Source organism: Monodelphis domestica, chromosome 1 (assembly GCF_027887165.1).
Source record: "Monodelphis domestica isolate mMonDom1 chromosome 1, mMonDom1.pri, whole genome shotgun sequence".
Lineage (NCBI taxonomy): Eukaryota > Metazoa > Chordata > Mammalia > Didelphimorphia > Didelphidae > Monodelphis > Monodelphis domestica.
In genome coordinates, this window is record NC_077227.1 from 516,945,876 (window position 1) to 516,962,055 (window position 16,180).

At 41.5% G+C, this 16,180-nt stretch overlaps 2 protein-coding genes across 3 annotated transcripts in view; both read right to left on the reverse strand.

Annotated features, from left to right (window-relative positions):
• The window catches only part of IFT172 (intraflagellar transport 172), a 42,263-nt gene extending 41,787 nt beyond the window's left edge, over nt 1-476 (reverse strand). The window contains exon 1 of the mRNA XM_001371181.4: nt 309-476. Within this exon, the coding sequence (XP_001371218.1) occupies nt 309-347 (39 nt within the window). The 5' untranslated portion in view covers nt 348-476. The remainder of the gene's footprint in view (nt 1-308) is intronic.
• A 3,692-nt stretch (nt 477-4,168) lies between these two features.
• On the reverse strand, nt 4,169-8,145 carry FNDC4 (fibronectin type III domain containing 4). 2 transcript variants are annotated; one of them, XM_056813200.1, is made up of 7 exons: nt 7,263-8,145; nt 6,907-7,058; nt 6,709-6,824; nt 6,249-6,453; nt 5,682-5,771; nt 5,009-5,130; nt 4,169-4,779 (listed from the first exon to the last, which is right to left on the reverse strand). In XM_056813200.1, the coding sequence occupies exons 2-7, from the start codon at nt 7,028-7,030 to the stop codon at nt 4,744-4,746; spliced, it is 693 nt and encodes a 230-aa protein (XP_056669178.1). In that variant the 5' UTR covers nt 7,031-7,058; nt 7,263-8,145; the 3' UTR covers nt 4,169-4,743. The 2 variants fall into 2 exon arrangements, with proteins under 2 accessions (XP_056669178.1, XP_056669179.1); XM_056813201.1 differs by having other exon boundaries at nt 5,032-5,130; nt 7,263-7,897.
• Nucleotides 8,146-16,180: the final 8,035 nt, after the last annotated feature.

Genomic DNA, 16,180 nt, shown 5'->3' on the forward strand with positions numbered 1-16,180 from the left:
TCACTAATCCGTGTGACCTTGGGCAGGTCACTTCTGTCAAACCTCGCAGTTGGACTAGATGATCTACTCTTTATCTCCAGCTCTCGTTGCCAGGATTGTTATGGTGTGTTCCTGGCAGGAACCAGAGTCGGTGCTGCTCTGGCGCCTTCGCCCACCCGCGACCGGCGGGGAGGGAAGGAGGGAGAGAGGCCCCGTAGGGATCCCCAGACACTCGTCCTTCAAGGTTTCCGCGCCGTCCCCACTGGCAACCGAGCCTAGAGTAACATCAGAGGGGGCGGCGGGAGGCGGAGGGACCCCTGGCGGCTCACCTGAGGGCTCAGCAGGGTCCTCAAGTGCTTCAACTGCATGGCGACCGACCACTACACACTCCCGCACCTTCAGCGACAACTCCGGCTGTTACCCGGGCAACCAGTCCTCACAGCAAGCTCAGCATCTAACACGGCTGCGCGATGCTTACGTCAGTCCAGCGCGCGGAAATAGCGAAGGCGCAAGCGCACTAGGGGCTTAGAGGGGCGGGGGGAGAGAGGGGAGGGGAATAATAAAAAGGGCTTGGGGAAAAAGGAGGAGGGGAGGAAGCGAGATAGAAGAGGGGAAGGAGGAGAAAGGGATGAGGGAAGGGGAGGAGAAGAATAAGAAGGGCTTGGAGAGGGAGGAGGGGAACAAGGAGGAGAGAAGAGGGGTTAGAAGGAGGAGGAGGGGAGAGAAGGAATAAGGGGGAGGAGAGAAACTGGCTCTGGGAAGCTTTTGGGTAAAGAGTATGTTCTCATCCACTGGAACAAACCCAGATTCCCAGTTTAGAGCAATTCCTGAGCCTGAGCCCAGACCAAAGATATCTGCATTCACACCCCCAATTGCACGTCTGAGCCATTGCTCAGAGGCCTCTTTAATAGGGTCAGGGCCAGTTGGAGGTCACAGGTTGTGGTGAAAGGGGGAAGAAGGCAATGACCCTCAGAGTACAGAGTAAAAATTTTCAGGGACCAGGTTACAGTAAAAAGAGCACTGGGTTTTAATTTAGAAGACTTGCGTTCAAATCCCAACTCTGCCACTAGTTACTTGTGTGACCTTGTTCAGGTCCCTAAATATGGAAGGGACCTCAGAGGTCATCTCTTCCAACTGCCTTCACTTTACAGTTGAGGTAACTTGCTCAAGTCACAGTAGTGGTAAGTGCCAGAGTCAGGATTCAGACTTGGGTCTTGTGCTGACTATAAGTTTATCATTGTTCTTTCCATTCCATCTTTCTCTGCCCAGCTCTGCTACTTGCTATCTTAGGCAAGTGGGAGACTCAGATTTAAAGTTAGAAGAACAGGGTCAGAGGTGATCTAGAAAAAGTCCTCATTTAAAACTGGGGAAACTAAGCTCTGAGAGTTTATATCTGGCTCAAAAGTCATATAGGTACTTAAGTGGCAGAGCTGGGATTTGAACCTGGGCCCTCCAGTCAAAATCCAGCTGGTTACCTCTCTAGACTTCAGTTTTCCTAGTTTGTAATTGTAGAGGCTTGACCTAGGTGATTCCTAAGACCATAGAACTTAAAGAAGGAGCCTTGTCTCAGACTGAGTAGGGGAGATAGACACTTGCCTCATGATCATGGAATAAAGGCTGGAAAGGCCCTTAGATATTGATTCATCTTTTAGAAATAAGGTAGCTGAGACTCTGGAAGATAAAATGACTTGCTATACAGGGAGCAAAATCAAACTTTTTTAAAGCAGTGTTTCTCACCCCTCTTCCTTTTTTATATTTCATCTAGTTGCTAATTTAATACTTAGCTTATCTCATTTTACCTCTTTATATTCAGAAGATTGTAATACCTGTTCTCTATTTCTTTTTCTAGTTCTTTTAAAAATCTGCTTAGTTTTAGCATGTTAGGGCCCCATAGAAGGGAGATGTGCAAAAAGCACTGGATCCAATCACAGGACCTTGATTTATCATTTATCTCTGAAGCTTGCTACCTGTGTGACCATCATGGGTAAGTCACTTAACCTTGGGTCTCAATTCCCTTATTGTAAAATGAAGGGATTGGACTACATGGCTGCTGCTGCTGCTGCTTCTCCTTCTCCTCCTCCTTCTTCTCCTTTACCTTCCATCTTGGAACCAAAGATATTGGTTCCAAGGCAGAAGAGTGGTAAGGGCTAGGCAATGGGGGCTGAGTGACTTGCTCAGGGTCACACAGCTAGGAAGTGTCTGAGGCCAGATCTGAACCTAGGACCTCCCCTCTCTAGGCCCTGCTCTCAATCTACTGAGCCACCCAGCTGCCCCCCCCCCCCACTACATGCTTTCTGAGGTCACTTCCAACCCTGAATCTATTAGCTATGCCCTTTCCACAATATACACCTTACTGTCTGTGTTCTGGAATTCTTATTTCTTATCCAGAGTCACCGACTGAAATTGGGGGAGGTGTTCACAAAAGTCACATCTGTGAATCAGAAGGCTCTGAGTATTCTAAAGGAAGAAAATGAGGCCAGGAGAGTCAGAAATTCTCTGAGTAGAGGCTTTCAGCTTCTGAGTTAGTTTGCTAGTAGAACAGCCATCCAGAATTTCTCTCATCTTCACAGAAAGAAACAAGGAGGGTATAGGACACAGTCATAATTTCACAGGAAACTGGGTAGGGTCATATTGTTTTACTGAGGAAAAATAATGTCTCACTTCAGTTCTTCTTCCAGGACCTTATTTAGGACGCAGTCTGAACACAGCTCTGTTTGAGCTTTTTGTTATTAATGAGTCTTGAACATTTGACCACTAACTCTTGTACAGACCTCATGCAGAAATTGTCGTTGCCTGAGTCCTGGTAGAGACAAGCAGGCAAGTGTTTAGATGGGGATAAACAGATTCTGGGATAGGCCCAGTTTCACTAGAGAGATGAGCAGAGTCTTGACAATAGGAAAGACTAAACAACATTGCCTTACTCAGATCTGTTCTTGTATGACAAAAGTGGTTAGTACTGATTTAAAATATGGGCATGGAAGATATAAAAGATATTGATAGTTTGAATCCGTATTTTCTGTCCTGCTTATATTCCTCCGGTAGACTAAAGGCAACTTTGAGGGCAGGGGCAGTTCCAATTTTGTCACATAGTAGGGATGAAATTTTTAAAAATAATGTTAAATTGATGTGTTATAACTACTCTGTTTTGATCATAATCAACAAAACTTGGGCTTTTCCCAAATTCCATTTGTGCATCACCTATTGAATCTTTCCAACTGAATGTCCCACTGGCATCTCAGCTCAACATATTGTAAACAGATCTCATTCTTCTACCTCTCTTCCTAATAACATTTCTGTGGAAGGCAAATCTTTCTAATCACCCAGATTCTCAACCCCAACCATCCTCTACTTTTCATATATCCAATTAATAGGCAAGTTTTGTTGATTTGACTTTTATAATATCTTTTGCATCAATGCCATTCTCTCCCACAGTCCTAGCATTCATTCAGGCTCTCATCCATCTCCCTTTGGAACTATTGCAACAGCAATCCTAAGGGGTCCCCTTCAAACTGAAATTCCCAAAACAGGTCTGACTATACCCCTCCCACACTCAAGCAGGAAAAATCTGATCGCTTCTTATTGCCTCTAGGATAAAATAAAAACTCCTATGTTCACAATTTGGCTTCTGTCTACCTTTTGAGGTCCTCTCATGCACTCTTTGTTTCCAGCAAAAATGACCTGCTTGCTATTCCCTATACAGGGCATTCTATTACTGAGTCCCTGTGCCTGGAACATACTCTTTCCTAATCTTTGCTTATTAGAATCACTAGCTTCCTTCTAGGCTCAGTTTAAAGTCCTTTCATTACCTTTACATGAAACCTATCCTGACCCTCCCCACCTCCCCAACTTTGCTAGTGCCCTACCTCAACCCCCACAAATCATATTTTTATCCTGTATATACTTCTGTGGGCACATTGTTTCTTCTCATATTTTTGGCATTGACTCTGTATCTCTAGCATCTAACCGACTACCAAGCCCAAAGAGCTCAATAAATGCTTGAATTGAAAACAACTGGAGCTAGGGACTCCCTACACCCATTCCTCCTATATTCTCCCCACCCTTTTCCAACTGTGGATAAAGAAATAGAACATTTGATTTAGGAAACCTGGGGCAGGCTTGTGTTAGGATATCGTATAGAAGAAGCAGAGAAAGAAGGTGGGGAAATTCCAAAGTCACATAGGAAAATTACTTTGTTCCAAAGAACCTTTTATTGTAAAAATGCCCAAGGGTGTGTGATCACCAGCAGCTCTTGGAGGCTGCCTGATGAGGCAATGAAGCTCCTCAGGCTTCATGGAAGACATTAGATTAGTGCAGCGTGGTGTCTGGTCCCTGGGCTCCAACAGTCCCTCCCCCCTGCCCAAAGCTCACAGAAAGACCCTCATTTGAGTCCTGGGGACAGAGGCTGGGGTTGGAGGCAGCTAAAGATGTTGACTGTCCTGATGCAGGTGAAGTAGGTCATTTGCTTTCTTGGGCTTCATGGGATAAGGTTAGACAAATTGCTCCTCTCAAGACCTGAAACATTAGGGACTTCTCTCACTTTTCACTCATTCTCCAAGTCTAAGGAAACTTTCCCTACCAGGAACTCATGACCCTGCTTACAGTGAGAAAGGGGGATAGGAGGCAGGTTTGAGTGTGCAGGAATGCTAATTATCCCCTCTGGTTCAGCTGTAAGGAAGGGGGTAGGATCCTTCTCTCTTAGGTAGAAGACCATCTGAGTCTTTATCACCATTCTTGGTCCATCTCTCTCTTTTGGTTCCATTTCTTTCAGACATCAATGGTGTTAATGGATGGTGACTTTTTCTGTAATGGAAAATTATGCTTTGAGGCTTTGAGCTCATTTAAGAATCTTAAAGGGTATAGTTCCTTTTCTCTATTTTCCTACTCCATGTACCTACTTCCCTCCCACTCTTCCAAGCCATTCTATTCTCTCTCTGTTGTTTCTGGCTTCCCCTTTCCCCATCCAGGTCTTGCTGGCTACTTGAGGAGGACTCTGTTTCCACCCTTCTTCAGTTCCAAACTCCCACATCACCTGTCTGGCCCCCATTGGCCGACCTTGAGGGCTCTGCTCTGGCCCCTTTCCCTTCTCCTTGGGATTGTTGGAGTCGTTATCCTTGATGATGTCATACTGACGGCAGAATAGTCCGATCACAGCTAAAATGACATCAAGATATTTTGCTTTTATCCATAATACCAAGTTTTGATCCTTTCATCCATCCTCAAAGAGCAAACACATACATACACACATATATACTCACTCAAGCTATTTCTATAAAATCTCAGGTCTGATCTTTTCATTTTTGCCTCCCTCTTACAAAGTCGTATTCCTTTGATATTTTTCAATAGACTTTCAGCAACTTCCCCTCTCTGGCTTCAGGTTATTTCCGGATTTCTTTCCACCCTCCCCAAATGCACCAACCCCCACTCCTTTTTCCTTGCTTGTGACCTTGGATAAGTGACTTCAACTCTCTTCATCTGTAAAATGGTGTCAATATTATTCTTGCTACCTACCCCATGGGTTTGTTTTGAGGGAAATGCTTTGAAAATCTCAAAGTGCTCTAGAAGTTGGAGTAATTACTATATCCCCGTCTCTCAGTGCTACTCACCTCCTTCCATCTTACTGCCCCTTATCTCCTTATTCCCCAGCCCACTCTAAGTAATCCCCACTCGATCTTGACCCTTTTCTTTCCAAACCTCATGCTCACCTGCCCACATGATCAACACCACCACGATGATGACCACTTCCCCTGTCTGCAGAGTTCGTTCGCCATCCAGACCCTTAACAGTGATGTCACCTGAGGAGGACACACAAGGCCTAAAGAATCACCAAGGAAGCAGCTAGGAAGCTTTATTTAAAAAGGCACTTAAGGAAGGAACTACTGGAAATTAGAGAGAGAGATTCATAGTCATTGAGCTCAAATTGTAGGTCATTCTCTCCCCAAGGATGGCTGATTTGTGAAATTGGGAATCAAAGCATCAGAGTTGAAGTGGGACTAAAAGATAGGCTGATGCTCAGAGTGAAAGCCTTGTAGACTAGAGGTCAGCCTTGTAAAAAGCACTCTTCCAAATTACCAGCCCTTCCTTTTTTTCCTCCCTACCAGCCTGCCTTCTCTCAGACATATTGATAGCATAACTAATTCAATAACCCTTCTTTCTATTTGTCTAGGATAGTTACTTGCCTTAGGTCAGTGAGTGGCTGTTTCCAAGGCTAGGTAGGTAAGGGTCAGAGGAACTTAAGTACAGAGGGTTATAGAGTCAGGTCACGCTCTTACCTGGACTTGAACTGTTTGAGGGCAGTCTGTCGGAGCCCTTGAGAGTTCGAAAGTGGACCCGAGGCCCAGGGGGGCTTTCCCCCCGAAGACCAATGCTCCTAACCTGTATGGTGTAATCACTGTCTTCAGCCAAGCCCCAAAGGGCACAGGCTCGAGTAGTGGTGTTCACCTCTCGGATCACCCGCTGTCCAGGTCCATTCTGTCTCTGGTGGCAGAAAAGAGTGGTAGAACATAGGATCCTGAACACAGGACATCCTGGCCCCAGTTAAAATATTCCCCTCTGGGGGCAGTCATATACCGCCTCCTCTGGGGGAATGAGAAGTAAATAAGGGGAAGTGTAGGAGTGCTCCTTAAAGGAGGTCTGGTATGAGAGATATCCACTCCAGCATTTCCCCAACTTGAGGAGAGCCTGAGGGGGATGCAGGGAATCTGAAGGAGGGGCCAGAGGGCTGATTCATACTTGCTGGGAGATGGCGTAGCCAATGACAATGTTGCCCTCTGGAACATCCCAGGACACGGTGGCAGAATTGGCTTTGAGCTGAGTGATAGTCACATTCACAGGGGAAGGAGGTCGGTCTGTACAAGGAAAAGACAAGTGAATATGACTAAACCTACAAAGTAGGTGCTAGTTGACCTCTCCCATCCTCACTCAACTTACCTGCTCGGACAAACCCCAGGTCACAGCTGACCAGCAGTAGGACTGTAGGGCTCAGATATGGGGTCAGTGGAATCAGTGAAGCCATTGCCCCCACAGAGTCCATTCTGGAACACTGGGTCATCATCTGTTCAATCTAGCCAGTTTAGGGGCTCCTGCAGGTGTCAGGAGACGGGGGCATTAAAGACTGCCGGCATCTGCAGCCAATGCTCCCGACAGGACCCGATCACCTTCCTACCGGCTCCCCGAGGCAATCCCCACCCCAACCTCGGAGTGTCCCCAGGTGAGTTCCGCCCACGCCCACACAGCAGCTCCACCAGCGAAACCTCTGGACACGCCTCTGCCCTGCCCACACCCACCTGCTGGGCCCCAGTGTCTCCGACGGTCAGGCCGCTTTGAGCCTAAGGGGCCGCTCTGTGCCGAGGGAGCGGCCCATCTCTCAGCTCCACGACGCCTTCCCTACCCCATGCCAGCCCAGGCCCGGCAAGGAAGGCGGTGCAGGGCCCGGTCTGTGGAGCTAAGGGAGTGATGCAGAACCCTTGTCTCAGTAAGCTGGGCTTTGGTCCGGCTGGCTCTCAGAGGACTCTGCTCTCTCCCTTGTTCGTTAGCGTCTTCCCTTCCCTGCGCGTCCTGATGCTGGCTCTGCTCCCCGGTGCGGAGCGGAATGCCGAGATGCCACGCTCCAGCGCTCTCTGCAGCAGGATGTGACCCTCCAGACTGAGTCCGCGGACTGGGTTCTGCAGCGCACAGGCTCTGCCGCTGCAGCTGGGACGTGTAGACCAGCCCCGCCTCCGCTCCCGCCCAGGGCTCTCGCCTTCCTTCACTCTCTCTTACGCCCCGCCCTCCACTCTCCCTCTCCGGTTGGCTTTCCTTCTCCTTCCCCTTTCTTTCCTACATATATAGAACAAGAACTAATTACCCAGGAGTCCAGTAAGGGATGGGTAGTGTCTGGAGAGGAAAAGTACTAAGGTCTTCCTCACCCTAGCATCATCACCCCCTACAGTGGAGTTATCGAACCTCAAGGACAAGTTACCCCATCCTTGGAAGTAGATTAGGGGTAGCAAAGTGGGAGCTCTGGGCCCTAGAGAGACCCAGATCTTATGCAGAAGCAGGCAGGATTGAAGGCCCACTTCCATCAACCTTAGCCCATGACCCAAACTGTAAAGGAGACCCCGATGATAGCTTTGAGTCTCTAACCCAACCAACCCTCCCAAAACCCATTCTGCTAACTCCAAGTCTTGATTCCCATGATTCACGTGGGAGAAGAAAAATGGGATGGTTTACTTATTGGTCTGAGACTTAAGGAAGACACAACAGAATTCTACAAGAATTAAATTCAACAAATATTTTAAGCTACTATATTCAGGGTAATGTGCTAGGTACTGTAGATTTCAAGACACAAAAGCACCAACATCAGAACTTGCCCTCAAAGCGCCTACATTTTAATGGAGGAATACAACATGCAAGAACATATATGTGGTGTGCCCTTATATATGTACATAATTATTTCCAACTGCATACAAAGTAATACAAAATAATTTCAAGAGGAAGGAGTGCTTTAAAAAGGCAGAGCCAAGATGATGGAATAAAGTAAAGGCAGGAATTCACCTGAGGTCATGTTAGAATAATGCATAGAAATTAGTTCTGGAGTGCAGAACCAACAAAAGAACAGGGTGAAATAATTTTCCACCCCAAGACAAGTAAGAAGATTGGCAGGAAAGGTTTGTCTCACAGGTGTGAGAGTGGAGGGCAGTCTAGTACAGGCTGTGCCCCAGTAAGTTAGCAGCAGGCTTTGGGGGAGGGGGAGTAACTGAAATGGCTGCAGCAGCTTTTAAAGCTCCAGATACACAGATGGTAAAGGAGTCACACCACAGATCAGGAGATTATTGGGGACCCTTTGCTAGTCTTGGGAGCAGGTCTCTGTTGTATCACTCATACTCAATTCCCGAGGAAGTCCCAGAGTGAGGAGGAGCATTAGCAAGAGCTGGGACACTGGTCACGTTTCCAGGATGGGAAGCACAAGCCAGAAGAGCAATGACCATACCTCTCCTTAGATCATACTACCTTAGAAGAACTGAAAAATTACAGACCCCCAGAAGTGCCTTTGAAAACAGCAGCATGAAAAACCTGAAGCTCTACTGGGGGAGCAGAACCCAATTTTTAATAAAATTAAAAGTCCCATCAAATTCCCAAAACATTATTTTATAGAATTAGGAAAAATAATAAAATTCATTTGGAAGAACAAAAGGGCAAGAATATTAAGGAAATTTATGAAAGAAAAATGTGAAGGAAGGTACCCTAGTTGTGAAAGATCTCAAACTATATTTTAAAGCAGTAATCATCAAAACAATCTAGTACTAAGAAAAGAGTGGTGTATTATTGGAATAGATTGGGTACACAATACCCCATAGTAAATGAATATAGTAATCTAAGGTTTGACCTAGCTATTGGTAAGAACTTAATATCTGATAAATACTGCTGAGAAAACTAGAAAATTATGTGGCAGAAACTAGACATAGACCAAAATTCACATCACATACCAAGATAAAAGTCATTATGCTTCAGCTGAAGTGAAAAAACAAAACAAAACAGGGATAGCAATCATGATCTCAGACAAAGAAAAAGCAAAAACAGATCTAATTAAAAAAAAGATAAGCAAGGAAATGACATTTAATTAAAAGTTACCATAGACAATGAAATACTATCAGTACTAGATATATATGCCCTAAATGTTATAGCATCCACATTCTTAAAGGAAAAGTTCAAGGAATTACAGGAGAAAATTGATGGTAAAATTAAGTGGGAGACCTCAACTTTCCCACCTCAGAACTAGATAAATCTAACCAAATAGTAAATAAGAAAGAAGTTAAGGAGATGAATAGAATTTTAGAAAAGTTATATATGATAGACCATTGGAGAAAATTGCATGAGAATGAAAAGAATATATCTTTTTCTCAGTGATACATGGCACACACAAAAACAACATGTATTAGGGAATAAAAACCTCACAACCAAATGCAGAAATACAGAAATATTAAATTCATCTTTTTTTCAGATGAGAAGGCAATAATAGTTACATTCAATAAAGGGCCATGGAAAGATATATTAAAAATTAATTGGAAACTAAATAATCTAACTAAAGAATAAGTGGATCAAAGGACAAATCATAGAAACAATAATTTCATTTAAGAGAATGACAACAATGAGACAGCATGCCAAACTTTATGGGATGCAGCCAAAGCAGTACTTAGGGGAAATTTTGTATCTCTAAATGCTTACATTAATAAAATAAAGAAAGAGCAGATTAACAAATTGGGTATGCAGCTAAAAAAAAAAACTTGAAAAAGAACAAATTAAAAATACCTTTTTAAATGTCAAATTAGATATCTTGAAGATCAAAGGGGTAATTAATAAAATTGAAAGCAAGAACTAGAAAATAAATCTAAGAACTAGTTTTACAAAAAGAAAAAAACAGTAAAATAATGGTTAATATGGATTTTTAAAAAAACAAATTATTAGTATCAAAATAAAAAGGGTTAATTTACCAAAACTGAAGAGGAAACTAAAGAAATGATTAGGAGCTATTTTGGCACATTATATGCCAACAAGTCTAACACTCTAAGTGAAATGGATGAATATTTACAAAAATATGAATTGCCAAGATTAACAAAAGAGGAATTAGAATACTTAAATAATCTTATCTGAGAAAAATAAACTGAATAAGCCATTGATGAGCTCCCTAAAAAACCCATCAGAACCAGATGGATTCACAAGTGAATTCTACTAAACATTTAAAGAACAATTAATTCCAATATTATATAAACTACATGAAAAAGTAGGTTAACAAGGAATTTAACCACATTCCATTTATGACACAAATATGATACCTATATCAGGATGGGAAAAAACAAAGAAAAATATAGACCAATTTCTCTAATGAATATTGATGCAAAAATTTTAAATAAAATATTAGCAAAGAGGTTATAATAATATATTACAAAGATCATATACTATGACCAGTTGGAATTTATTTCAGGAATATAGGAATGGTTCAATATTAGAAAAACTATCAGCATAATTGACCATATCAATAACAAAAACACCAAAAATCACATAATAATCTCAATACATGTAGAAAAAGTCTTGGACAAAAGCAACACTCATTCCTATTAAAAAAAAAACAACTCTAGAAAGCATAAGAATAAATGGAGCTTTCCTTTAAATGATAAGTAGTATCTACCTAAAACCGTTTACAAGCATTATCTGTAATGGGGATGAGCTAGAAGTTTTTCCAATAAAATCAGAGATAAAGCAAGGATGCTTTATCTCACCATTATTATATATTGTACTAGAAATATTAGCTATGGCAATAAGAGAAGAAAAAGAAATGGAAGGAATTAGAATAGGCAATGAAGAAACAAAACTATCACTCTCTGAGATGATCTGATTGAATACTTGAAAAATTCTGGAACATCAACTAAAAAACTAGTTGAAATAATTAACAACTTTAGCAATGTTTCAGCCTATAAAATAAATGCCCAGAAACCATCAATATTTCTAAATATTACAAACAAAATCTAGCAGCAAGAGTGAAAAAAGTGAAATTCTATGTAAAATAATCATAGATAATATAAAATATTTGGGAGTCTACCTGCCACTAAAACCCCAGAAACTGTATGAACACAATTGCAGAATACTTTTCATGCAAATAAAGTCTGATCTAAATAGTTGGAAAAGTATTAATTGCTTATGGACAGACAAGCCAATATAACAAAAACAATAATTCTACCCAATTTAAATATCCACTGCCATACCAATCAAAGTACTAAAAATTATTTTATAGAGCTGGAAAAAATAAAGTTCATTTTGGAAGAACAAAAAGTCAAGGGAATCAAGAAAAAAAAAGGTAAAGAAAGGTGATTTAGCCATAGCAGAGTTTAAACTGTATTACAAAGAAGTAATCATCAAAACAATCTGGTCCTAGGCACAACTAGGTGGCTCAGTAGATTGAGAGTTGGTCCTAAGGACAGGAGGTCTTGATCTCAAATCTGGCCTCAGACACTTCCTAGCTGTGTGACCCTGGACAAGTCACTTAACCCCTATTGCCTAGCCCTTACTACTCTTCTGGCTTGGATCAATAAAATAGATTAGATACACAGTAGTAAATGAACATAGTAATCTATTATTTTATTTTTAAAAATCCCACCTTTTGGGACAAGAACTTACTATTTAACAAAAACTGCTGGGAAAACTGGAAAGAAGTTTGGCAGAAACTATTTGTCAATTAACATCTCATTTTAATTGAGAAATGACTGAAGAAGCTGTGGTATATGATTGTAATGGAATACTATTGTGCGATAAGAAATGATGAGCAGGATGCTTTTCAAAAAACCTGGAAAAACTTATATGAATTGCTGCAAAGTGAAATGAGCAGAACCAGGAGAACATTATACATAGTAATAACAATCTTGTTAGATGATCAACTGTGAATGGCCTAGTTATTCTAAGCAATACAACCATCCAAGACAATACCCAAAGACTCATGGTGGAAAATGTCATCTGCCTCCACAGAAAGAATTGAAGTCAGAATGCAAATCAAAGCATACTTTTTTTTTTTTTAAACCCTTACCTTCCGTCTTGGAGTCAATACTGTGTATTGGCTCCAAGGCAGAAGAGTGGTAAGGGCTAGGCAATGGGAGTTAAGTGACTTGCCCAGGGTCACACAGCTGGGAAGTGTCTGAGGTCAGATTTTAATCCGTAACCTTTCATCTCTAGGCCTGGCTCTCAATCTACTGAGCCACCTAGTTGCCCCTTTCTTTTTGTATTTCTTAAGCATTATTTATTCTGGTGCAAATTTCAGGGTTTTACTATAATAGGTTTGTGGGAGATGGGCAGTTTGCCTTCCTTCAGATACCTATTTTGACTAGAAGTCTAAATATTAAATATTATTTAGTAAAGAAACTGGAGAAATCTCTTTTTCTAGTAATAGACACAATTTATTAACAAATTAAATCATTAATAAAACAAAGGCATATGTAACTCTTGAAAATATTTTGACTGGGCAAAAGATCATAGCTAGCATTGCTTCTAACCCTCCATATAACAGATGACTTCACTTCCAGAAAGGCAATTTCACCACTCTAAATACAATAGTAAATAGAGTTTAAAAAAATAAACAAACCCTTACCTTCCATCTTAGAATCAATACTGTGTTTTGGCTCCAAGGCAGAAGAGTGGTAAGAGTTAGGCAATGGGGGTTAAGTGACTTGCCCAGGGTCACACAGCTGGGAAGTGTCTGAGGTCAGAATTGAATTCCAAACCTCCTATCTCTAGGCCTGGCTATTTATCCAGTGAGCCACCTAGTTGCTCCTCATGGTAGTCTTTTAATACTTTTATTTATAATTTTTCCCCTCAAGATGAGTTAAATTTATTCTCTTAGGGGATAAGCCAAGCAAATCCTTTTTCTTTGTCCTCTCTTTAGTCATCACAGGAAATAGTCTCTCCAGAATATACTGTATTTGCCAGCTCCTCACTGACTCTTTATAAAATTCTCCTAGACCAAAAATAAAACCTCCAACTCCCCCTCACTCCATAGGAAGAAGTACATCACATCAAGACATTTTTCAACTGTCAGGCAAACTATTGTCCCCATAACATTTCATTTGGCTCTTAATAATATAGTAACCGTATGCATAGTTCCTGTGGGAAAGTCAAATGAAACAAGCATTACCTTCACATCATTTACCTTTCATAATGTACCTGACCTTATTCCCTAATCTAGAGAACCATTATTTATAACAATGAATAAAAAATAAGGGGAAAAATCCAGTTTAGCAAAGCCAACCAACATATTGAAAATTTCTGACATTATATGTGGTGTTCCATACCCACAGACTGCTACCTCCACAAAGCATAAACAGTAGAGTAGAACTGCATTTTTACTTCCCTTATTTGGGGTCAAACTTAAAAATAAATGATAATTTCTCAATATTCAGTTTTGATTATTTTATTGTTAAACCTTTTGTTTACATTGTTGTAGTCATTATGTAGCTTGTTTTCCTGGTTTTGCTTACTTTACTTTGAATTAGTTCATAAAAATCTTCCAATGCTGCCCAATATTCCTATTTTTAATTGTTCTTCATGGCAAGATAAGTTTTCATTACCTGCATGTGACAATTTATTTCCAGTTCTTTGCTATTAGAATGAGGTTTAGAAAATTTTTTTTACTCTTTACCTTCTGTGTTAGAATTGCTAAGTGTCAGTTCCAAGGCAGAAGAGAAGTAATGGCTAGGCAATTAGGGTTAAGTGACTTGCCCAGGGTCACACAACTAGAAAATATTTTAGGCCAAATTTGAACCCAGGACCTCCTATCTCCAGGCCTGGCTCTCTATCCACTGAGCCAGCTAGCTGCTCCCCAGATGTTTTACTGTTTGATTCCCTTCCTTGTTATTTATGGTTTTAATAGAATCTGATTTTCTAATGCTTTGCAGATATCTTTCTGAGGTAGGGTTGCCTTCTAGTATGATGAATGTCTAGGCAGAAGAGAGAAGTCTCAACCTTTACTAGTTACAGAAAAAGGAGCTTGATTGGGAAAGATCACGACACTCTCCCTAAGAATTCACCAAAGTCTTGCTGAGACTCTTCCAGATCATATGCCAGCCCTCTAGTTGGTATGTTTAATAACCAAACAACAATCTCAAACACTTCAAAGAGATTTCATCGGATCCCAGCTTACGCTTATCTGTTTCTGTGTTGTGATGTGATCAAATATGATGAAAAAGTAGAAAGTTAAAAAGATATTCTTTCCACATGGTGCTGAAAGTCCCAGAATTTTACTTAGCATTATACAGGGAGATGGCACCACTTTGCTCATCGTTGAGGAAAAAGATGATTCTATAGATGGCTCTTTGTAGGACATGACCAGACTAAAGTGAGTGGCTGCTCTCCATCATCATATATGAAATGACAAGAAGATAATGAAGCAGAAGCATTAAATAGGTTTGAAGGGGATGAGCAGTGATGGAGATAGTTTTTCAGTGCAAAATGTTTCCATCCATGATACACACTACCCTGTGCTTTCCCTATGTCTTCTACCCAGCTGATAAAAGCTTGCCAGACTTTCCAAGCCTGTGGAGGAGAATCCCTGAGACATCTCACAGGTTGACAGGTGATGTTAAGCCAGACACAGGAGAGAATATGCCACATGCCCTCTGGGGGTCTTTGCAATTAAGGAAACTTCCTCAAAACTGTGCTTGCTGCTTTTTCTCTTTTTTGAGTTCCAAGTTCACCTTATGCTGTGTAGACCCTCAAAACACCCCCCCCCCTGAAAAATACCTGTCTCCTCAACACCCATTTTCTGGGGGTTTGGGCCTGGAATACTCTGAAACACCCAGGGGAGAAAGATTCTGAGAAAAGATGGAGAGTTCCCAAGAACGGGAGGAGGAAATCCCCCTAGACCCTCAATAAATCTAGGAACCTCGATCGCTGCAATTGCTATTCCCATGTTCTGGCCACACTCTCTGTAACATCCTCAAATAAACACTTCCATGCCTTCAGTTGAACAGAGTCTGAGCTTTCAGTTTTTTGGGTAAGAATCTGCCTTAGCTTTCCTACTACAAATTTGCTCTTCCACATGTCTACCCCAAGCCAGGAATCCTTTAGGAATATCATCACAGGGGGTGGCTAGTTAGCACAATGGATAGAGTACCAGGCTCTGAGTCTGGAGGACCTGGGTTCAAATTTGACCTTGGATACTTCCTTGCTGTGTGACCCTGGACAAGGCATTTAATCCCTCACCGTTCTTCTATCTTAGAATTTATGCTGACAGAAGGTAAGCACTAAGGAGAAAAATAAAAAAGAAGAAGCATTAGCATAGCATGTTTATCAGGAAAAAAAGTAAACATCCTGTCCCCAGATTATCTGGAATGTTTATTTAGAGGAGCTGCTACATAGAAGAATAGATTTTTTTTCAAAAAGTTTGATAGTTAGGGGGCAGCTAGGTAGGATAGTGGATAGACTATCAGGCTCAGAATCAGGAGGACCTGTGTTCAAATTTAGCCTTGGATACTTTCTAACTGTGTGACCCTAAGGAAGTCACTTAACCCCCATTGCTTAGCCCTTATTGCTCTTCTGCTTTGGAACCAATACACAATATTGATTCCAAGATGGAATGTAAAGTATCAGAAAAAATTTTTTGGACATTTAAACTATTAATCTGAAACCATATCTTCTAAGTTAGATACAAATGAAAGAGCAAAGCTTTGTTTTCTTATGGGAG

Bases quoted from the DNA above. Each gene is read 5' to 3' on its own strand.
- FNDC4 (XM_056813200.1), bottom strand. From the start codon at position 7,030: ATGATGACCCAGTGTTCCAGAATGGACTCTGTGGGGGCAATGGCTTCA. The intron at 5,772-6,248 runs GTAAGAGCGTGA...TGTCCTCCTCAG, and splicing joins CTCAAACAGTTCAAGTCCAG to GTGACATCACTGTTAAGGGT. The intron at 5,131-5,681 runs GTGAGCATGAGG...ATGTCATTTTAG, and splicing joins GGTGTTGATCATGTGGGCAG to CTGTGATCGGACTATTCTGC.